A 20,483-nucleotide genomic window follows, 5' to 3' on the forward strand; every position below is an offset into this window, starting at 1 on the left:
ATAACAATAGAAAATTCTTTGCCCTCAGAGTTTGGCTTTACCATTATTTTACTAGATTGTTTATTAGATAATTAACACATTTCGCCAGATGATTTCAATTCAAAAGCAAAGCAAAAACCCTCTAGATGGCCTCGTTGATGCCAATTTTCGTCTTGGTGAGGAGACCGCCGTCACCCATTTCCGAATTGAAGCCAGGACGGTACTTCATGCCGGGAGCCTGCGGGCGGAATAAGCAAGATTAAAGTAAAAAGAAGGATACGTTTGAGCTGCGCACTCACATTGTACCAGACATCGCGCCACACTTTGCTTTCGTCGGCAGTGCGCAGCAGCTCGGGAACGTCGAAGCGCGGCACATTGAAGTAGTTCATCAGATCGGGCTTCTCGTGACAGTACTTGATGCGGGCCTCGCACCACTCGGCCTCCAAGGGGAAACGCCAGTCGAGCATCTTCTTGTTATGCGAGTCCGCCTCGAACTGGTCGAAGTCGATGCGCTCGATGTCTTCGACCACCACCTCGGTCTCGCCGCCGGCCGTCCAGTCGTAAATGAGCAGCTCGGCATGGGTGGAGATGTCCTTGAGGTACTGCTGCTTGTACAGCTGCTCCACATCGTTCAGGTACGCATCGCTGAACACCTTCGACTGCACCTCGTAGTCCACGTTGCGTGCCTTGATCTGCCGCTTGACGGCCTCGACCGGCTGGTCCAGATAGATGACCAAATGCGGCTTCAGCAGCTCCCCGATGGTGTTCTGGCGCAGCTCGTTGTACACGGAGCGGGCGCCGCGGGACAGGTAGCCCTGCCGGAACATGGCCTCCATGAAGACAAAGTCCGAGTAGGGACTGCGCTCGAGGACGACACCCTGGCCGGTGCTGAAGATGTGCTGCAGGGCATCAATGTACTGCGAGTAGCGCAGCATGTACATGCGGATCTGGAACTGGGCGGCAAGATTGTGGCTGGGATCCTGGCAAAAGTTGCGCACATCGTAGCTGCGGCAATTGGGCGGCAACTGGGGATCCACCTTGCGCATGTCATAGCCATACGAATTTATGTAGATCAGGTCCAGATTCACATCCGGATAGTACTGCATATCCAGCTCCTCGGCCAGCTCCTTGGCGAACTTGGACTTGCCGCCGGCGATGGGTCCCTCCACGCAGATCACCTTGGAGTTCTCGTCGAAGCGCTTGGACGTCTTGTCGAAGAACGCATTGACCACGCTGTACTTCTTCGTCTTGTACGGATAGGGCGCAGCCTTGGGCACCCGGGGACCACCCCGCATCGTCTTGCCGGAGATGCTGCATCGCTGCTGGAAGGCGGCGGGCAGGGCGTTCGCCTGCGCCTGGAGAAGATTGGGCGACTGGGTGGCGCGGCTGACGAGCCGCACCAGGCCAACGCGGAACACGGCGGTCATGCTGCTGGAGGGGGGAATCAGTATCAGTATATTGAATCCATAATAATAACAAATAATTATGGCCCTCTGGCAGTTTGCCGTGTGGTTACATCACAGGAGCTGCTCAGATTGTGCGGTAATTTCTGGCCAAAAAGCTGCAGTTTCTCCAGCTCTTTTGGTGTTTCCTGCTGACCGTCAATTGGTTGCTTCTTTCGTTTACCAAATATATTGGTTTAATCGCCCTTACGGGCCGTGTTAACTCACTTTTCAAGCTAAATATCGGAAGTCTACCTAAAAACAAATTCGGTCTCTGCGATCGGTGTTGGAAAACGTCTAGAATAGGGTTGTCAAGGGCTCTGAAAAAATATCGATTGGGGCTTTAAAAAAAGATTAAAATTGTTTGTTTTTTAGAATTGCTTTGACAATTATTAAAATGTGTTTTTTTTGTACAAAATATAATTTAGTTTAGTTATTGTACAAGCAAGATTTTGATTGCTTAAACAGTGTAAGCAACATTTCTTTCGGTAGCAAACAACGGTAAAACATTTTAAAATCCTCAAGTTTTCTGGTTAATTGTCTTAACTTTACTAAAATGCTGTGATGCCATATATTAGAAAATACTGATTTTATTATTTGTATTTTTTAAAAATAGCGCCAACAACAGCATTACGTTTACCACCACTGCCTAGAAGAGTTGGCAACTGTAACCTTATTTTTACGTCCATTTTTTTGAATATGTTTTGAAAAACTTTTCATTATCAAAAGACTGTCAGCCAACTCTCCATCTGCTGCTAGCGTTTTTTATTATTTTGTAAACTTTTCCATATTTTCAAACAGCTGTAAGAATTTATTCGCTTTCCAGCGGTCTGGCAACCCTGACCACAACCTTGCTGCATTTTGGGCTCCAACGTTCTAACGATGAACTAACTAATATATATAAATCAAAATTGTAAGCGACTGGGCTCCAGGAACAGATAGACAAATACCCAGACTTGTAAACGAGAGGATCAGGTAAGTCCTGGCCAAGGAGCCTTGCATTTGGAGGGTATCCATCCCCTTGGAGTTACGCAACTGAACGAACTAATAGGATTTTCCTCGTGACACAGATTTTGTTTTTGAGCAAACCCCAGCAGAAATGGGCAACACAGCGATCACCCGGGTGCAGATGGAGGCCACCAAGAGTGTGCCGGTGGACCATGCCAAGTACATGAGCGGAGCCGCCGGTTCTCCGCCGCCGGAATGTCCCATGCACCAGAAGCACGGAGATGGCAATGCGGCGAAGTCCGCCTCCGCCGTGCCCCCACATCCCAAAATGCAGTCGGCATCCGAGTGTCCGGTGCAGCATGACAACAGCGACGTGAATCCGCTGAACATGATGCCGCCGGCCAACCAACAGCCAGCGGCGGATCAGCCCTTCCCACTGCCCACAGACCGCCAGACGTCGACCATTCCCAAGGTCACCGAGGACGGAACCGTCCAGTTCTGGCAGTACCCCAGCCAGCAGATGTTCTGGAACGCCATGCTGCGCAAGGGCTGGCGCTGGAAGACCGAGGATGTCTCGCAGAAGGACATGGGCGACATCATCCGCATCCACAACGCCAACAACGAGCAGGCCTGGCAGGAGGTGCTCAAGTGGGAGGCGCTGCACGCCAAGGAGTGCGGCAATCCGCGCCTCAAGAGCTTTGGCGGCAAGGCCAAGGACTTCAGTCCACGTGCCCGCTTCCGCAGCTGGCTGGGGTAAGTGGTTCGCGTTTTTAAGGATAATTTTAAAGTTTTCCCCATTAACCATTAGATAAAGGCTAATATTGATTGTACGTTTACATGCAGCGGAAACCAGAAAAGCAATATTTCTTAATTATACAGCTTCATTATGAAGCGAATAGATTTTTTAATTTAGTGATTTTGCACAACAATTAAAAGTAGTTATGCCAGCTAATAAAAATAATAGTTAGAATTTAAAAAAAAAAATTAAATCCATTTTTCCTGCGCATGTCGATTTGAAATTGAGCTAATTTTTCTTTATCTCATCCATCAATATGTAAAAGATTAATTGCACCAACATGTCTTAAAATCAAAAAGAATTTGGTCATTTATTATACTCTTAGGGCACGACACGAACCTCCTACCTGAATTAACCATCCTATTTTCCGAACTCCATTATAGATATGAGCTGCCTTTTGATAGACATGATTGGATCGTCGATCGTTGCGGCAAGGATGTGCGCTACGTCATCGACTATTACGACGGCGGTCTGGTGGACAAGGACTACCGCTTCGCTCTGCTGGACGTGCGTCCTGCCATGGACTCCGTGGACAACGTTTGGGACAGGATGCGAGTGGCCTACATGCGCTGGAGGTTCGAGCTGACCGAGAAGTTTGGCGACCGCGATGGAGGCAAAGTGACCGCCGGTAGCGACTAGATGAATTGCATATTAAGATGATCGGTATCTGTACAAAATCGGCTTAAGTTATCGGATGCGACTGGAGTTGTAGTTGAATGCGTTTAAACCGTTGTGGGCGAGTAGTGAATTCCTTCTCTGTCCTCAAATAAACTTTAATTTCTGACTTCTGAACACCCAAAGGCAATGTGTTTGTTTTTAAAGATTTTAAACTCTGTTTAGCAGCTACATGCGTTAAAGAATTGGTTTAGTCTTGAAAATATTTTTCCAAAAACGAATTTGCTAAATTAAAAAATTAAAAAAACAATATTAAATATGTGAACCCACCCATTTATACATTGTTTTTTTTTAAATGTTATTTGGGAATTTGTTATTTATTTTATTAAGCGAATATCTTTATATACACATACATGAAACTAACGGAAACTGTTTAGGTTTTAATGCTTAAAAATACATATGTACTGCGGTTTTTGTTTAGTATAATGTATAAGAATTCGTCTTTGCAACATACAATATTTTCTATGGCTAATGTGCGATTGTAGGGATTTCCATAACTCTTTAGGAGATGCTTATGTTTAATTATTAATGTCCAAAAATGTAAAGCCTAAAAACCTTTTTTGACAGTGTACTTTCCTGCCGCTTTATAGCACTGGTCGGAATGCATACTGGTAGTGCTGAGAAACGCTAGTGTTCTGCTTAGCTTTTTGTTGCTGTTCCCATTACGTGAGAATCGTGTTTGGACACTGGAGAGTTAATTGAAAAGCACCGATCGTGGCGATCCACCTAAATCAGTCATAAATGCTAGCTGCCAGAATGAGGTTCGTGCAATACCTGCGTAGGGGCGATTTCGCCAAGCGACTGGGCCTTCTATCCGAGGATCAGAAGTCGTTGGTGGAATTCGCCGGCTTGGAGGGCGTGCCAAGTGATCTGAAGACACTGATTGCCCAGAATCCCAATCTGGAGGAGCTGGCCAAAAAGGCGGAAAAGCAGCCGCGACTGGAGGTCAACGATGATGTCACATTGCTGCCACCTCTCACCGATCCCGGCAAGATCATCTGCATCGGTAAGTGGATTGTGTGGACCTTGACCTCCAAAAATATATTCTATTATATGTCTGGACAGGTCTGAACTACCAGGACCACTGCGATGAGCAGAACAAACCGGCTCCCAAGGAACCCATGTTCTTCAGCAAGTTTAACAACGCTTTGGTTGGTCCCCAAGATAATGTCATTGCCCACTCGGCCAGCAATGTATGTAGAATATGAGATAACAAGAGATAGCCTCGTCGAGATTACCCGAAAACTTTCCGCAGAAAATCGATTGGGAGGTGGAGCTGGTCTGTGTCATTGGCAAGGTCGCCCGCCAGGTGCCCAAATCCCAGGCCATGGACTATGTCTTCGGGTACACTGTGGCCCAGGACATCTCCGCCCGCGACTGGCAAAAGGAGCGGAATGGCGGTCAGTTTCTCATCGGCAAGTCGATGGACACATTCCTGCCGCTGGGACCGGCCGTGGTGCACAAGAGCATGGTGCCGGATGTCTACAATTTGAATCTGAAGACCTGGGTCAACGGAGTGGAGAAGCAGAACGGCAATTCCGGTAACCTGATCTTCAAGCTGGACGATGTGATCAACCGGCTGTCGCAGACCATCACTCTGCTGCCGGGCGACATCATCGTCACCGGAACGCCCAAGGGTGTGGGCATGCACCGCAGTCCCCCGGAATTCCTCAAGCCCGGCGATGTAGTTCAGTCGGAGATCGTCGGATTGGGCAAGCTCTGCAACAAGATCGTGGCCCCCTAAGGTCGTCATTCCCCATATAGTTTGTTATGCATGTATAGTTATTTCTTGTTTATAAAACAATGGCATTTAATTAATGAGTTTGGGCTTTGAATGGGAATGGTCGTCGGCGTAAGTATGTTTCAACTTGCAGGCCTGTTAGCCCTTGTGAGCCCACTAAACATGCTTAAGTCGGTCTTCCCAATTAATGATAATTTAAAATTCAACAATAACCTACTATTTAGCAGGTTCATTTATCTGTTAAACATATACTCCGATATAAAGAAACCAGCCTTAGAGTATGTTATTATCATTTAATTAACAAAATTAGACTTTAAAGGTCTTCGACTGTGTGGCGTAGTACTCATTGCGACTGTGATAGGGCCTGTAGGGATCATCGATATAGTGCTTGGGCCGGCGCCAGAAGCTGGTGACCATCTTGTCCAGCAGCCAGCTCTGCGTGGCGTTGGTAAAGACGTGCTGCTTGAGGCGGCGGCGCAGTGCTCCGGACTTCTTGAACAGCTTCTTTTGCCGACCGGAATGGGTGCGTATCCAGGCGCCCCAGTCCAAACGCTTGAATCGCTTTAGAACCGCCTTTGATGTCTTTCGTTTTCCCTTGATCAGCGAGAACTTGGTCACGTTGCGAGTGGTTGGTGGTGATCCTGTAGCTGCCAGACCCCCAGGCAGCTGGAGAAGCTGCAGAGGAGAGGGAGACGCCAGCGAGGGAGCGGGTAGCAGATTAGGACGGGATAGTGTCACCATACTAGCACGTTGTGTTCGCAGGACCAGAGGAATCAGCGTTGATGCAGCCGGCGGCTGGCGGCAAACGCTGCGCAGCGCTGTAATTTGTACGATTGTTAAAAAAGTCTATATTTGGTACATACCGAAAGATATCCACTTACCGCTTGTAACAAAAGTTTTAAGCATTTCACTCACTTGAATCCACAAAAAACCCAAAATAAGTCTAAAATTCCATACACAATTGGAACTGCTCTTCTTCTTCTCGAGTCGCGTAACAGTCGGTCAGCTGTTTGGCGTTCACCGTGAAGCACACTATACTTTCGCAGGTGAATTAGAGATGGACACAGGTCGTGCTTAAAGTATCGTTCTAAAACTCATATATGGGGATTTACAATAAGTAAAATTATTTGTTATCAAGACCAAAACAAATCTACACAATTTTTTTGTACTATTCCTATGAGCTCTTATCTTTTTCCCATGCAACATACAAAGCTTTTGAGCATAGTTTTTAATCATCTTTAAAGTTACTAATAAGATGACAGACTATTTTCATTTAATCAAATCCAAACTTAAGCAAAAAAACGTTTAAGCAGAAGAATTATTTAAATGTCCTGAGACGGATAACATAATATCGATTAGCAAAAAAGTAGGTATTACAATTTTAATCAAACTACAATACTTACTCTTTATTTAATTAACGATTGACATTTTAAGGCATTTCTAAGAAATATTTCACAAAATCCTGTGTGTCGTGACCTACCTAAAACCTTCGTCACGCGACCATCCCTAAATCAAATGTATCTCAACGGGGCTATCGTGTAAAAGCGTATATGTTGCCAACACTTTTGCCGTCAAAACACAAAGCAAAATTGAATGATTAAATTACAGAACAGCCAGCGAAGGACGAAGCCAATCTAACGGGACAAAAGGGACGAGCAGGACGCAGGACTCGTGTGCGTGTGATTGTGTGGGATGGAAGAGGAAGCAGCAGCACTGGCCAGCCATTCACCCACCAGCGCTGACGCAGTCGAGCCAGCTTCGAACGAATTGGGCAAAATTTAATTCACGCCGCCGGGTCTCTAAAAATTCACGGGAGCCGAAGGAGCAACAGGAGCAGGAGCAGCAGGATCAGTGCGAATCAACATCATGTATCGGCTAGCGGTGCGAGATCAGTGCAAGTGCGCCCTGCAGGTGAGTTTTGTTCCTTTTTTCTAGCTGTTTGATAACGCGAAAATCGATCGTCACGTTGACCACCCACCCCCGCGCGCCCACAAACAAGCGGTTGGCAGAAATACAACAAGAGGCGCTGGTTATGTCATCTCCAAAGCCCAGGAATTGGCCGAAAAGCTCCAAAATTCCAGCTGTGCCCGGTCGCGGCGGTGTCTGCGGGCTGTCCCAAGTCCTGTTTATAGTATATCTTCTAATTAGCCTTTGATTTCCACAGCGTACGCTGCAACAGAGCACCACAAACAGCAGACAGTTTGGCGGAAGCAGCAGCGGAAATGGGAGCAGGGACCAGGGCCGGCGGCAACAAGGACATCAAGGATACCAGAGCCTGCCGCCGCCACCGAATATGCGCGAAGCTGGCTTCGGCAAAGTGGTGCTCTTCGTCTCCCCACTGGCGGCCGTCGGCGGAGTCATCACCTATGCCAAGTAAACATATTTCCCACTCACGACCTACTCTTACCAAAGATAATTGAGGTCCTTATGATGCAGATCTATTCACTATATCACGCTCATTATTCTGTACAACTTTTATCTTCACATGATCAGTCAGTTAATATCCCTATAACTCCGTTAGCGGAGGATACTTGCAACATTAATTAATTAATCTGTTATTAATCTTTTTAAGTTCAGGAATCTGAGCCTTATACTCAGGATCCTGTAACATCTGTCAATTTGTTATTTTTATTATTTATTTTTAAAAATATTTAAAAACTACCCTTCATATTTGGATAATTCGTATTAAATAAATACATTTTAAAATCGCACGAAACCGGGATGCAAAAAATAAATATTTACGAAAATGATCCTTACATGTACCATATCTAAAAAAAGATTTTATTGACATTAGAAATTTTTGTTGTTAATATAACTTTAACCAAAACAAACAATTGATCAGATATATAAATGTAATTCAGATACGACGACGACTTCCGTAAACTGGTGGAAAAGAATGTGCCCGGCTCAGGCTCCATCATCAAAGTGGCGCTGCAGGAGGAGCCGCCCTTTAAGGGCATCACCAAGAACGTCAACGATCAGATCGACAAGGTCAAGTCTGGCTTCGAGACCGTGACCTCCACCGTAGACTCGGTTACCTCCAAGGTGACGGGTCTGTTTGGCGGCGGCAGCGGCAGCGGTGATGACAAAACCAAGAAGGCCAAAGTGGAGCCGTTGAAGGCCACTCCTGCCGAGGAGAAGAAGCCTTCGAAAACCGCCGAGGTCAGCAAGACGGAAGCAAAGCCAGCGGCGAAGCCCGAGAAGCCAGTCGCAGCACCTGCGCCCGCTCCCAAGCCCAAGGATGAGCCGCTGCCCCGCGAGGTCGTCGAGTTGGAGAAGGCCATCGAGCTGGCCGCCCAACTGGCCGTCAAGGAGTACAACAGCGCCATATCCGTGTTGAAGGGGTAAGAACATAATATAAATTCAAGGTTACACAGATTTAAAATGCGTTTATTCCATAATTAATAATGACTATTCTTCAGAACATTTTTCCTACCCAATGATAGTTTCGTCATACATTGCAAATTATTTAATATATGAATCCTAATTATAGAAAGCATATGTCACAGATAGGGTCTTCAATGAAAGGTTTTATTTTAAAACTCTTACCTCATGTAGACAAAATAAAATTGGGCAAAGCGTCTTGATACTAATTAAGATTTATTTTTCAGCTTCAATGATGATGTGCGCAAGGTGGTGGACAAGGCGGTGGAGAATGGAGAGAACTCTCTTTGGACCACGCTTAAGAATCGCGCGAGTGCCCGTGACACGGCCGTGGCCACGGCGGAACGAGCAGCGCGTGAGGCCCAGGAGAAGATTAGTAAGCCCAGCATCCGTAAAAATTGTAAAGACCAATTTGTTATTTTCCCATCCATTACAGTTGCCTGCGAGATCGCCCTGAGTGCAGCGGCAACGGCGCAGAACTCAAAAAAAGTGGAGGCTGTGCGCGACAAAATCAAGAAGCTGGTGGATCACATAGGCAACGTCAAGGATGAGCTCTACCGGCACAAGGACACTGCCAGCGTGTCGGACAAGTACTGGCGCAATGTGGAGAAGGCGCGCAACTACTTCATTGACGAGATCGAGTCTATTTTCCCCGGCCTCAGCTTGGCGGACAAGAAACTCAACTTGTCAAAGGAGGACCTCGACCTGTTCATCCTGCATGCCTACACCCATGTCTTGGCCTACCAAAAGGAGCTGCAGCGCCTGCAAACCGACGGCGAGCTGCGCCTGAAGCGGGCCATTGATTCGGTTCGCGGCGACAACGATTCGGAGGCTCTGCGCGCCCAACTGGAATACCATTTGGAGGCCGAGCGACGCAAGCTGGCCGTGGAGAACCAGAAGAAAATCTTCCACATCCACGCCGAGTCGGACAAGCAGCTGCGTCTGCAGCTCAAAAAGCAGGCGGAGGCCCACGCCGACCACATCAAGGACATCGTAGCCCAGCGGGAGACCGACCTCACGCGCAGCTTCAAGCGCGAGCTGGAGGACAAGCTGGCCAGCGAGAAGGCCAACTATAAGCTACAATTGGCCGCCATGCTGGGCAAGCTGCGCGGCATGGATGCGGCTTTAGCAGGTGAGTTGCCAACTATATAACTTTTAATTTGCCTTAAGCTAGTGTAGGCTGGCTAGAAATATAATCGTTTTCATAAACTTCTGAAACATGCTGCTACCTTAGAGATTGAGGATGAGTTTCAAGGTATTTTCATAGTAAAAAAAGTAAATTCATATATTTATGCTCATAATTTGTATTCTGCTGTTTTTTTTAATTTTGAAATTATAGTTTCTTCATTTTATTTATAAGAATTTGAAGACACAATTATTTTTATTTGTATTTAAATGAGAATTGATTTTAAAATTGTTGTAATTTCTTAACAATTGTGTTTAATGCATTTATTTATTATAAATACATTTTATTTTTATTCTGAATGACTACCATTTTGTATAGTAGCTTGCTTTCTTAAAAAAAAAGACTATTAATTTATTATTGTTTTTATAAAAGTTTAGTATAATAGTAAAGTAATAGTAATAAGACACAATCGTTTTATTTTAATTGGTAATCAAATGTAAAATTAATATAATTTCTTGTGGCCTTCCGAAGAGCGTGCGGATGCAGAGCGTACTGCCAATCAGGCGCAGGCCTTGTGGGCCGCCTGTCAAGCTCTGTGGGCCTCCGTGCGCACTGCCACTCCTGGCGTGCACTACAAGGAGAAGCTGCGTCCGCTGAAGAACGAGATCAACGCCATTGCCAAGGTGGCGAGTAAGTTGCAAATACTTATTTTATGAACTCCAAAATAGTGCTGATATCATAACCATTACAGAGGGCGACGATCTGGTGGCGGCCGTCTTGCAGAGCATGCCACAGGAGGCTCAGGAGCGCGGTGTCTATCCCGAGGATGCGCTGCGAGAGCGTTTCCTTAACGTGGAGCGCGTGGCACGACGACTGGCGCTGGTGCCAGAGGATGGAGCCGGCCTGCCCATCTACTTCCTGTCCTATCTGCAATCGCTGTTCATCTTGCGACCCGATAATCCCATATCCAAGGACGAACTCGAAAACAAACCCTTCGACTACAGTAAACTGGACACCTACGACATCCTAAATCGGGCCAGGTAAGAAGGCGTATATTTCATGTAGTAAACAATATTAATGCTTTGTCTTTTTTCTCCTAGATACCATGTGGATCGCAGCGACTTTCTGCAGGCGCTGAAATACATGAACCTGCTGCAGGGTGCATCCCGCCAGATTGCCGGCGAGTGGATAAAGGAGGCCCGGCTTATGCTGGAGACGCAGCAGGCGGCCAACACTCTGATGGCCCACGCAGCAGCCAGTGGCCTTTTGTATTTGTAGACTACGTCCCACAAACCCTTCCTCCAGAAACAAAACGATACACTTATTATTTGTTATTAGTCCGGGAGAAGACGGAACAAAAGCCACTTAATGCAACAAATAAACAGCAATATGTAATTTGTCCAATTAGAGGTCACAGTTTAAAAGAAAAACACTTATATATATTTGTAACATTTTGTTTAGCTTCAATTATACAAATTATATATAGAGAACCGCCATTATTAAAACCACACAATATATATTTTAGGGAGTTCTTCAAGAAGTCAAATGCCTGTGAAGTAAACCCCGTTTCTTTGATCGTTATTTTGAAAATGATGCGACAATTGCTAGATGATCTGAAATTTCTGTTGGTTTTCCTTAAGAACATTGTGATTAGTAAAGGCTACAATATCCAGTAGTGGTTTAGTTTATCGAAAATAGTAGGAAATAAAACACTACAAAAAAAATTCTTTAGTTAACTCGATTTTTTTTATTTATTTTAAAGTTTAAAATACGAAAAACGGTAAATTTTATAATTTGGGAGTATTATTCTTTCAGCAGCAACAATCTTATAATTATTGGACTGTTTTCTATCAATAAAAACTATTTTCTTATAAATATCCAAAATGGCTCTTCTTTTAAATTGTTGAGCACTTAAATAGTGTAGAATTGAAGTTAAGGATAAAGATAAACAGATTTTTGTTTTCGAATTAAAACTTTTGGTCCATCAGGGTTCGTGCCAAACTAAATTAGTAGCAATCGAATACATTTTTTATCAAACTAGCAACAACTGAAAGTGCTTTGCCTAAAGGAGTTCGTACAGTAGCAGCAAAGTCATTCTCTGATTATTTATCAACCGTTGAATTAATTGGTGTGTCTTCCCTTTTTGTGAGTACATTATTCCATTTTGGCTTTTATTCAGTGGTATTTTTCAGAACGCAAACTCGATTCCGTATAAAAAAATAGATTTTGTATTAATTGGTTTCAATCTTGTTCAAATTCGCTGTTTGCAAAATCGGGTCATCTTGTGAACTAAGTTTTTCTTTGGCCAAATACTGTTTGTAAAACTCCCAAATACATATTAATTCGGATAAATGCCCATCAAGAGAGCTTACGGCTCCAAATGGCGAAAGTTCCACGGCGTAGTCTAGAATTCCAATCAAGTTAGCTGGTAATCCTGATACATCGAACCCTGTGACTGATGTCTGTATTATTGAAAAAGTGGAAAGCGAATGCGGCTTCAATGCTGTAAAAAGTATAAAGGCATTCATACTTCGTTATAAAAATCAAATGTATATAATTTACTGACCGTGCATCTCCTGTTGCGGGTTTGCCTTCTAGAATTATTCTCAGAATAGTCGATTTTGACACTCTTATATGCACTCGATGCATAACAAAGCACTCCTTTTGCACAAAATCAATAACGCATCTCTCATACTCCTCCTCCGACAAATTGTTTGTCGCGTATGTCAAGATTGATAAACTAAAAATAAAAGTATTAAATATTATATTAATTAAATTTATAATTATTATTTACGGCCGCTGTTTAAAAGACAATAACTTACCTTTCATAATGATATCTACACTGGGAAATCATAGTCGGCACAACGTTCTCATCTTCTAATCTTTCTTGGTGATTTCCTAATAAATCTATTAACTTGCTTAAAGTATGTTGTGTACCCATATTCAACAGTTCCATTGGCTTTAAGTTTAGATCCTTTAACTGGCTCCACGACTTTAGTTTTGTCTCGGCGAATAGATCCACACATCGCGACATTAAAAATGACCTCTCCTCGCTTGTCTGGCAATCCAATTTATTTATTAGGTGGATTTGCATCCTCGCCAGACTCGAATCACCAAGGATCAAGGATGTGTCCACGTTGTAAACAGTGTGATAAAAGTCCATGACTTCGCTGTCTACTTCTTCCATGAAAAGTACTAGTCGCCACCAACCATGTTTGTGAATGGGGACTGATTGTAGCTTCCTTATAAAAGCAGAAAAAAATCCTTCGAATGTAGAAATCCTGTGTAAATTTCGAAGCTATCTTTGTTGAAACGGTCAATATGCTCCTCGAAGTCGGTGCATGCTTCGATTTTGTCCCACATTTTAAAAAAAAGGGGGGAACACCTATCATTTTTCTGAAGCAAATTCTCCAAAAACTTCATAAATTCCCCCATAGAGGAGTTGCAGAGTGTGGGCTGCAAAGGGTAAAAAAAAATAATCATTCGGGGACCAATCAACAATTTTCATGTAGGCTTACAAGGAGTACAGTATGAATTAATTTACGAATGGCGTGCTGACGTAGCTTAATGTTTTCGAGGGCGTGAACACTAGCGCACAACTTTTGGAGCAGATCCGTGGAAGAAATTCGAATATCATCAAGCTTAATGCTGAGCAACCAATGAAGCATAAAAACGCTCTTCCAGGGAATAGTAACAAGAGCCTCCAGCAGAAGTTCCACATCGGATCCTTTCATAAACTGCTCTAATTCCTCCATTTTAAGACAGTTTGGGTCTTCGTAGTCGAACAACTTGTTTGTGTTTGTGGCCAGAAGGAGCTCCTGCAGCAGGTTGAAGCGACACAATTGGCCCAAGCTTAGGTGGGACAGGAAATATCGAAGTGTCTCGCGGAGCACCAGGACTCTCTCGTCCTGCAGGAGTCTAAGGCACAAGATGCGCAGCCAAACCAACCAACGCTCGCCAAGATCGCTGGACATGAGCTCCAGCAGGGACAATTTGGTGCTCACAGACAGATAAGACTTCTCCTCCTCCAGATTTTCCATTATGTCCACATAGGCGGCCAATTGCTGACCGCTGCATTGTAAGGCGTCTAGTAGAGATTGGCCGCTCTCTCCCTCAATATCACACATCGACTGCACTTTGCGGATCAGGAAGCAGGCGGATTTGTGGTCTGCGGTTTTATCCGACTCGAGAAGCCTTTGGATGGCGTCAAACAGTCCGGGGAAGCAATCTTCTCCCATGAAACGCAAAAAGTTGTCAAAATGGTGCACATGGATTTGGGCCCCAAATGGCTGGGGTTCAGTGGAAGTCACAATGGTTAGGAGCTGCTGGAGCAGAAGCTTTCCATCGTCTGCGGGGATCTTGCGCAATTTCAGATGAACGCAAACCATGGCGTTGGCCACTAGACAACGGCTTGAAGGGATTTCTTCTTCTCGGCTTTCAGAGATCACCACGGAAAGTATCTTGAGGATCCGATGGGAGCTAAAGAATAGGTGCGCATCGTCATTCTCCTTCAGCAGGTTGTGGATACTCTGGAGCACGCGCTTTATGCCGGAATGATTGTGCCTTAGAATCTCCAGCAGGTCGCAGTGCAACTTATCCATCTCCTCAGTTCCTCGCTGCAAGCTTCGATTATTCCAATTAGTTGCCATTGCCGCAGAGGTTTCTGACGCCTGAAAATAAATTTGTATCCACAAGGAATAATTGTGAAATAAAGGCATGCTTTAAGCTGCGTTCCCCGAAAAAGAATATTTCTGGGAAAATGGCGTTAGTGATGGAACAGAAGAGGTGGAGCAAAATCGATAATTTCAAACCAAACATCGATAAGGCATCGACTTAAAAAAAAACACTTTAAAATAGCCTGATTCTATGGGCGCATTATAGCATATTTCCACAGAGATCACCCCACCATCCTTTTTTTATATTTTGCTGGAAATCAGTTGTTCTCCTTTGTGGTGGATATACTCTGTGCGCATCGGAGTTTCACATTTGTCAAAAATCCCAACTGATTCCTCCGGGGGAACATTGTGGAAAGAGAGTATAAAATAATAAGTATTTTTTTTCGCATTTTGAAAAGGTTGAATAAAAAACCAGAAAATATAAAACGGTATTGATAGTTTTTCCAAAAATTCTTTTTGCAGACAATTTTGACCTTAATATTCGTAAACGGGGCCCTATAATACATGAATTCTAAAAGTTAGTAAATTATCGGAGGTTGAGCGTTTTTAAAAGTTTAGCCAAAATTAGTAACTTTGTTACATCTATATAGTTATTCATAATACGCATTGTAAAAATGTCAAATTGTGCAGTTAGGGAGGCCATTTATTCATCATATTAATATCTCCAAGGTTGATCTTGAAATAAATCCGTGCTTTGGCTGAGCAAACAAAGAACAAACAAAGCAAAAGTAGTCAAACCCTCAGTACAATGTGGTTTCCACAAAATTAATTTGTTCTACATCATACATATTCGTCACTAACTATCGGCCACCAAATCGTTCGATAGTCAGTCATTAGCCAGCCCTGGTGGCTACCGATTCGTGGGCGGCGATCGCCAGCCCTGGTAGGCCAGAGACAATCAGCTGATTTGCGTGGTCGATTTGGTCCTATTGAAATTTTCGGTTTTGGCACCGGAGCAAAATCACATCGCAATCAAATTTCCCGTGACAATAGGATTCACGTTTGATTTTTGAGCAACAGCCGGAATATCTAGCGAACCGATTAGCAAAATGTCGATGCTGGCGAGAACCGTTGGACGCACCTTCATGCAGGTAAATACCCGTCGATTCCGGCAGCTCTTACATAAACACTTGCCCGCGACGCGCTAAGCGAATATTTTTGCACTGGGGCCCCAGTTCTTCTTATTTTTTTTTTTTTTTGAGGTTATAATCCTAGCGAGCTTGATCCCTAATTCCATATATTTCCATTCCCGTTTTAGGCTGCGGCAGCACGTAGTCTGCACACCACGTCGGCGGCCCGGGTTTCGGTGAGTTTTTTGCGACCTTTATGGGCGACTATATAGGTAACGAAAATCACTTACATCTTACAGGATAACTTCGGTGCCAACAGGACCACCTGCACACTGGTTCCCGGCGACGGTGTGGGTCCCGAGCTGGTCTACTCGCTCCAGGAGGTCTTCAAGGTAGCTATCCATCAAGATCCTTCCCTCTATACGCAATTTGCATTGAAACTTTTAAGAAACCTCAACTACCATATACCATAATCATCAAGATTTCATAGTCAAAAACCTATATTGTAAACATCCATTGGTTTCCAAAATGTGGGTAACCAAAAATTATTTATTTGACATGGAAAAGTAGATATGTATAATGTTTAAGACACATACCCTTACCACAATATCATAACCATCAAGATTTCATAGTCTGTATACATAAATTATAAACATCCATTGGAGTCAATCAAGGAATTCATAGAAAAGAATAAAACCATATAGGATAATACAAATATTTGAAAGGATACCTTATAAAGATTGTTAAATATCAAGAAAAATTTTAAAAAACGATTTCCTGTAATGCGTTATGTCAGTCGTAATTTATTTGTGTTTTGATTACTGATAGAGATTTTAGTGGTTCAGTATTTAATCAATTGTGTTGTATAAAAAGTCCAAACTTTTTGTAATATGTACAATCTTTAAACACCTTAAATCAAAATCAATAAGGCCAGATTTATCTTTCTTGAAAGCAGATTGTTGAAAAGATGATTAGTTTAAATCTTTAAATTTAAAACAAATACAAAACCAAATAAAAACTTTATTTCGCAATTACAAAATTTGCGTAACAATCTTATCTTATTTTTAGGCAGCCAGTGTTCCCGTGGACTTCGAGTGCTACTTTCTCTCCGAAATCAATCCGGTGCTGAGTGCCAAGCTGGAGGATGTTGTGGCCTCCATCCAGAAGAACAAAGTGTGCATTAAGGTGAGCTTGCACCAGACCAAGCACCTTGAAAAACTCTAACCGATCTCTTTCAGGGCGTTTTGGCCACACCTGACTACAGCAATGTGGGTGACCTGCAGACCCTCAACATGAAGCTGCGCAACGATCTGGACCTCTATGCCAACGTGGTGCATGTCCGGAGTTTGCCCGGCGTAAAGACGCGCCACACCAACATCGATACGGTGATTATCCGCGAGCAGACCGAAGGCGAGTACTCGGCACTGGAGCACGAGTCGGTTCCCGGAATTGTGGAGTGTCTGAAGATTGTCACCGCCAAAAAGTCGATGCGCATCGCCAAGTTTGCCTTCGACTATGCCACGAAGAACCAGCGCAAGAAGGTCACTGCCGTGCACAAGGCCAACATCATGAAGCTGGGCGATGGCCTCTTCCTCCGCTGCTGCGAAGAGGTCTCCCGGCTCTATCCGCGCATCCAGTTCGAGAAGATGATCGTGGACAACACGACCATGCAGATGGTCTCCAATCCCAACCAGTTCGACGTGATGGTCACTCCCAATCTCTATGGCGCCATCGTGGACAATCTGGCCAGTGGTCTTGTGGGCGGCGCTGGTGTCGTGGCTGGTGCCTCCTACTCCTCGGAGACCGTGGTCTTCGAGCCGGTAAGATAAACCTTACATTAAAGTTCTAGCAGGGGGTATTAAATTTTGACTAAAAATATCGTTAACCAGCCAAACAATTTTTATTATATAGAATCCTTTTGTTTCTTAAATTTCTTTTTAAAATTAGCTTTATTTATTTTAGATTATATATTTTTGTTTTTATAAAGAATTGATTTGTTTAAACACAAAAATGTAGAAAGGAGAAGGCTTATAAAGGCTTTAAAGATTAAGTATTAGTTTTAATTTTATGAAAATATTGCTGCCACCTAAACTGGTGTTTTAGAATAGGCCAGAAAACTGCGAGTTGGTAGCCTAATCTGCCATAAACCTTGATTTATGACATCCTCGACTGTAGCACTTCCACTTCACACACTTATCTCTAATTCTGATTTCATACTGCAGGGTGCACGTCACACTTTCGCCGAGGCTGTGGGAAAGAACGTGGCCAATCCCACTGCCATGCTGCTCTGCGGCACGAAGCTGCTGCGCCACATCAACCTGCCAACTTACGCGGAGACCATCCAGAATGCCATCAACAAGGTGCTGATGGACGGCAAGGTGCGCACCAAGGATCTGGGCGGACAGTCGACCACGCAGGACTTCACCCGCGCCATTATCCAGAGCATGTCCTAGACGGGCTCCAGTTGTCATCGCCGGCGCGATCAGCACATTTTCTCTATCAGGGGCAACAACGTTGGCGCTTATTTAATCGACATTAGACAGTTTCTGTTGTTGCCACAGCTAAATTTGAATTGTTGAAAAAACACCTTGAAAGTTCATAGTTTCCTTATTACGTCCAATTTTTTATTTGTCCCGATGTCTTCAGTGCATTCATTTGAGTATTATTTCCGGCGAATATTTAAGTTTAGTCCAATTGAAGAGCCCCAAGACCCGCCCCTCCCCCAAATCCAAAGTCGCGAATTCTTTAGTTTTACCAATTGGCAGTAACATACATTGGTCCTTGATTATGTTGTAATTATTTACGTATTATTTTTCCTTTCTTTTGATTTTGCAAAGATCCCATTTTACGGCCGACCTATAATTTATGTTTACCTTGTTGAAAAGCAAAAAAAAAAAAAGAATTCAAAAACAAATGATATTGCTAAACCAATTTAACTGATAGCGGACGGCTTTGAGTGGACCCACTCCACTGGAGCTGTGAGAAAGATAACAATAAACTCAAATCTAAATTAATTATTATTTAAAAGCCATTGTCAGTTTGAGCTGTCTAAATTTTAAGTAATACAAACAAAAGAAAAAAAAAACCAAAAATATTTGAGAAAATTTGTTTGCCTTTTGTGAGCTGTCATGTCGAACTATCGCAGGCAGGAACCTCAACCATTCTGGAATAGGTTGTCTCATCGCTATTCGCAATTACTCCAGCACTTTCAGCATGGTAATCCTTCCTGGCAGCACCTCTTGCTTTTGGCAAATCTGCGGAAAGCTCTGGTTGATTTTAAATCGGGTGAGCAATTACAGGCGCCAGTTTGGACAAGCAAAAATCAACCAATCCCCTCCAGACGTCAGTATGTATTGGAATTTTAAGTTCTTTTTGTGGTAAAACAGATCCCTCTTCCTAGAAAAAGTTTGAAGAAGCATCCACAAAGTCAAAAAATCATTGCTGATACATACCAAAAAAGTGTTCCCTTAAAAAAGTTTCTACCAAAAAAAAGGTGACTATTGACATATGTATTTTAAGTAGGATGAATGTTATATAATGACAACATACTTTTGGCCACTGAGACTTTTGAAATCAAAAATGCTATTTTTGCTTTCTTGGTTTAGTAAACTTTTATGGTTTTCCCCTTAACAGAATAGGAAATCAAAAGCACTATTTGGCGGGACAACAAAGCTTATACCCCTCTGGAGAAAGGCCTCAATTGGATAATATTGAAATGTGTTCTTCCAACTATAACTCATCTTCCGATCGACTGCAGGAGCTTTTCAAAAATAGGACAAGAGGAAAAAAATCAAGAGAAAAGCCTTGGCAACTGTCCAAGGAAATGAAATTACTTAAAACCAATTGTTTGCTGAGAACAAAAAAATCCTTCAAAAAATTGTATGATCCTTATAAGATTTCATCAAGCGCACTGCATTACAAAGGTAAGTATTACATTTTTTTTTCTGGCTTTAATGTAATATTGTGTATTTATTTTTAAAAAGTATTAAATTAATGTTGCAGCCACTCCAAGGATTCACTACCTGGCAAGGCCTCAAATTAGGGACCAACAAGAAGCGCCTGGAATGGTTCCAAGGAAAAATCAAGTCCGCAAGAGAACCACAAAGCGCCTTAGAAATCTGGCCAAGCCCAAGCTGTGTGAGGATAATGGCATTCGGAAGAAACCTTTTCAAGTTTCAGGACGTGCTTTGCGGGCCAAGATTACATCACGTCTTCAGCTATTGGCCAAGCAAAAACATAAGGTCAACGGCAATTGCCAGGGATTGGAAGATGATCTGAGAGCAGTACAGATATTTTCAAATCCCTGCCATCTGTCGTTACATGGTTTTTGCAAAGACGAAAATAAAGAGCAATGTTAGATGACAGAGATCAGAAGATTATTCTTAACATCTTCAGATCGCTATCATCTTTCGTTGACCGATTAGAATTCAAAATCAAGGGTTTGGTTGGGAGGAACTTTAGATCTTATGTCAAGGAAGTCAAGAGCCAAAACATAAAAATTTTAGTTTTTTAAGTTAAAAAAGTAAAAATTGATGATCATCTTAAATAAATAAAAATATATCAAATATTTATTAAATATTCCATTTCAAAGTTAAACCCAATTTTTATGACCCAAAATCTTTTTAAAACAAATTCTTAGAAAAACG

At 43.3% G+C, this 20,483-nt stretch overlaps 8 protein-coding genes across 12 annotated transcripts; 5 read left to right on the plus strand and 3 right to left on the minus strand.

Moving 5' to 3' along the window:
* Positions 1 to 43: 43 nt before the first annotated feature.
* On the minus strand, positions 44 to 1,762 carry LOC128265418 (NADH dehydrogenase [ubiquinone] 1 alpha subcomplex subunit 10, mitochondrial). 4 transcript variants are annotated; one of them, XM_053001433.1, is made up of 3 exons: positions 1,677 to 1,762; positions 279 to 1,410; positions 44 to 217 (listed from the first exon to the last, which is right to left on the minus strand). In XM_053001433.1, exons 2-3 carry the CDS (start codon positions 1,404 to 1,406, stop codon positions 122 to 124), a joined length of 1,224 nt encoding a protein of 407 aa, XP_052857393.1. In that variant the 5' UTR covers positions 1,407 to 1,410; positions 1,677 to 1,762; the 3' UTR covers positions 44 to 121. The 4 variants fall into 4 exon arrangements, with proteins under 4 accessions (XP_052857393.1, XP_052857385.1, XP_052857375.1 ...); XM_053001425.1 differs by having other exon boundaries at positions 279 to 1,407; positions 1,650 to 1,741; XM_053001415.1 differs by having other exon boundaries at positions 1,650 to 1,741.
* A 392-nt stretch (positions 1,763 to 2,154) lies between these two features.
* Positions 2,155 to 3,965, plus strand: LOC128265469 (holocytochrome c-type synthase). Its single transcript, XM_053001495.1, has 3 exons — positions 2,155 to 2,396; positions 2,492 to 3,122; positions 3,549 to 3,965. The coding sequence occupies exons 2-3, from the start codon at positions 2,521 to 2,523 to the stop codon at positions 3,802 to 3,804; spliced, it is 858 nt and encodes a 285-aa protein (XP_052857455.1). The 5' UTR covers positions 2,155 to 2,396; positions 2,492 to 2,520; the 3' UTR covers positions 3,805 to 3,965.
* A 510-nt stretch (positions 3,966 to 4,475) lies between these two features.
* On the plus strand, positions 4,476 to 5,658 carry LOC128265460 (fumarylacetoacetate hydrolase domain-containing protein 2). The gene is made up of 3 exons (XM_053001483.1): positions 4,476 to 4,846; positions 4,906 to 5,033; positions 5,096 to 5,658. Exons 1-3 carry the CDS (start codon positions 4,582 to 4,584, stop codon positions 5,582 to 5,584), a joined length of 882 nt encoding a protein of 293 aa, XP_052857443.1. The 5' UTR covers positions 4,476 to 4,581; the 3' UTR covers positions 5,585 to 5,658.
* A 196-nt stretch (positions 5,659 to 5,854) lies between these two features.
* LOC128265493 (39S ribosomal protein L35, mitochondrial) lies at positions 5,855 to 6,623 on the minus strand. Its single transcript, XM_053001531.1, has 2 exons — positions 6,463 to 6,623; positions 5,855 to 6,399 (listed from the first exon to the last, which is right to left on the minus strand). The coding sequence occupies exons 1-2, from the start codon at positions 6,485 to 6,487 to the stop codon at positions 5,888 to 5,890; spliced, it is 537 nt and encodes a 178-aa protein (XP_052857491.1). The 5' UTR covers positions 6,488 to 6,623; the 3' UTR covers positions 5,855 to 5,887.
* A 389-nt stretch (positions 6,624 to 7,012) lies between these two features.
* On the plus strand, positions 7,013 to 11,500 carry LOC128265351 (MICOS complex subunit Mic60). Of its 2 annotated transcripts, XM_053001304.1 has the most exons (9): positions 7,013 to 7,127; positions 7,190 to 7,492; positions 7,746 to 7,954; positions 8,443 to 8,925; positions 9,193 to 9,341; positions 9,402 to 10,097; positions 10,623 to 10,781; positions 10,843 to 11,131; positions 11,192 to 11,500. In XM_053001304.1, exons 2-9 carry the CDS (start codon positions 7,448 to 7,450, stop codon positions 11,367 to 11,369), a joined length of 2,208 nt encoding a protein of 735 aa, XP_052857264.1. In that variant the 5' UTR covers positions 7,013 to 7,127; positions 7,190 to 7,447; the 3' UTR covers positions 11,370 to 11,500. The 2 variants fall into 2 exon arrangements, with proteins under 2 accessions (XP_052857264.1, XP_052857272.1); XM_053001312.1 differs by lacking the exons at positions 10,623 to 10,781; positions 10,843 to 11,131; positions 11,192 to 11,500 and adding an exon at positions 10,200 to 10,339 and having other exon boundaries at positions 7,063 to 7,492.
* A 263-nt stretch (positions 11,501 to 11,763) lies between these two features.
* On the minus strand, positions 11,764 to 14,899 carry LOC128265410 (uncharacterized). Its single transcript, XM_053001403.1, has 4 exons — positions 13,610 to 14,899; positions 12,914 to 13,547; positions 12,658 to 12,831; positions 11,764 to 12,594 (listed from the first exon to the last, which is right to left on the minus strand). The coding sequence occupies exons 1-2, from the start codon at positions 14,807 to 14,809 to the stop codon at positions 13,335 to 13,337; spliced, it is 1,413 nt and encodes a 470-aa protein (XP_052857363.1). The 5' UTR covers positions 14,810 to 14,899; the 3' UTR covers positions 11,764 to 12,594; positions 12,658 to 12,831; positions 12,914 to 13,334.
* Positions 14,900 to 15,554: 655 nt separating this feature from the next.
* On the plus strand, positions 15,555 to 18,450 carry LOC128265438 (isocitrate dehydrogenase [NAD] subunit beta, mitochondrial). Its single transcript, XM_053001448.1, has 6 exons — positions 15,555 to 15,858; positions 16,026 to 16,073; positions 16,137 to 16,229; positions 16,906 to 17,022; positions 17,076 to 17,657; positions 18,060 to 18,450. The coding sequence occupies exons 1-6, from the start codon at positions 15,817 to 15,819 to the stop codon at positions 18,288 to 18,290; spliced, it is 1,113 nt and encodes a 370-aa protein (XP_052857408.1). The 5' UTR covers positions 15,555 to 15,816; the 3' UTR covers positions 18,291 to 18,450.
* A 515-nt stretch (positions 18,451 to 18,965) lies between these two features.
* LOC128265452 (uncharacterized) lies at positions 18,966 to 20,315 on the plus strand. Its single transcript, XM_053001471.1, has 4 exons — positions 18,966 to 19,183; positions 19,238 to 19,330; positions 19,471 to 19,760; positions 19,840 to 20,315. Exons 1-4 carry the CDS (start codon positions 18,966 to 18,968, stop codon positions 20,193 to 20,195), a joined length of 957 nt encoding a protein of 318 aa, XP_052857431.1. The 3' UTR covers positions 20,196 to 20,315.
* The last annotated feature ends 168 nt before the right edge of the window (positions 20,316 to 20,483 follow it).

This window comes from Drosophila gunungcola, chromosome 3R (assembly GCF_025200985.1).
Source record: "Drosophila gunungcola strain Sukarami chromosome 3R, Dgunungcola_SK_2, whole genome shotgun sequence".
Lineage (NCBI taxonomy): Eukaryota > Metazoa > Arthropoda > Insecta > Diptera > Drosophilidae > Drosophila > Drosophila gunungcola.

Bases quoted from the DNA above. Each gene is read 5' to 3' on its own strand.
- LOC128265418 (XM_053001433.1), bottom strand. From the start codon at position 1,406: ATGACCGCCGTGTTCCGCGTTGGCCTGGTGCGGCTCGTCAGCCGCGCC. The intron at 218-278 runs GTGAGTGCGCAG...TTCCGCCCGCAG, and splicing joins GGCGCGATGTCTGGTACAAT to GCTCCCGGCATGAAGTACCG.
- LOC128265469 (XM_053001495.1), top strand. From the start codon at position 2,521: ATGGGCAACACAGCGATCACCCGGGTGCAGATGGAGGCCACCAAGAGT. The intron at 3,123-3,548 runs GTAAGTGGTTCG...ACTCCATTATAG, and splicing joins CGCTTCCGCAGCTGGCTGGG to ATATGAGCTGCCTTTTGATA.
- LOC128265460 (XM_053001483.1), top strand. From the start codon at position 4,582: ATGCTAGCTGCCAGAATGAGGTTCGTGCAATACCTGCGTAGGGGCGAT. The intron at 4,847-4,905 runs GTAAGTGGATTG...ATGTCTGGACAG, and splicing joins CGGCAAGATCATCTGCATCG to GTCTGAACTACCAGGACCAC. The intron at 5,034-5,095 runs GTATGTAGAATA...AACTTTCCGCAG, and splicing joins TTGCCCACTCGGCCAGCAAT to AAAATCGATTGGGAGGTGGA.
- LOC128265493 (XM_053001531.1), bottom strand. From the start codon at position 6,487: ATGCTTAAAACTTTTGTTACAAGCG. The intron at 6,400-6,462 runs GTAAGTGGATAT...TACAAATTACAG, and splicing joins TAAAACTTTTGTTACAAGCG to CGCTGCGCAGCGTTTGCCGC.
- LOC128265351 (XM_053001304.1), top strand. From the start codon at position 7,448: ATGTATCGGCTAGCGGTGCGAGATCAGTGCAAGTGCGCCCTGCAG. The intron at 8,926-9,192 runs GTAAGAACATAA...TTTATTTTTCAG, and splicing joins GCCATATCCGTGTTGAAGGG to CTTCAATGATGATGTGCGCA. The intron at 9,342-9,401 runs GTAAGCCCAGCA...CATCCATTACAG, and splicing joins TGAGGCCCAGGAGAAGATTA to TTGCCTGCGAGATCGCCCTG.
- LOC128265410 (XM_053001403.1), bottom strand. From the start codon at position 14,809: ATGCCTTTATTTCACAATTATTCCTTGTGGATACAAATTTATTTTCAG. The intron at 13,548-13,609 runs GTAAGCCTACAT...TACCCTTTGCAG, and splicing joins TAATTCATACTGTACTCCTT to CCCACACTCTGCAACTCCTC.
- LOC128265438 (XM_053001448.1), top strand. From the start codon at position 15,817: ATGTCGATGCTGGCGAGAACCGTTGGACGCACCTTCATGCAG. The intron at 15,859-16,025 runs GTAAATACCCGT...TTCCCGTTTTAG, and splicing joins TTGGACGCACCTTCATGCAG to GCTGCGGCAGCACGTAGTCT. The intron at 16,074-16,136 runs GTGAGTTTTTTG...TACATCTTACAG, and splicing joins CGTCGGCGGCCCGGGTTTCG to GATAACTTCGGTGCCAACAG.
- LOC128265452 (XM_053001471.1), top strand. From the start codon at position 18,966: ATGTCGAACTATCGCAGGCAGGAACCTCAACCATTCTGGAATAGGTTG. The intron at 19,184-19,237 runs GTATGTATTGGA...CCCTCTTCCTAG, and splicing joins CCAATCCCCTCCAGACGTCA to AAAAAGTTTGAAGAAGCATC. The intron at 19,331-19,470 runs GTGACTATTGAC...TCCCCTTAACAG, and splicing joins AAGTTTCTACCAAAAAAAAG to AATAGGAAATCAAAAGCACT.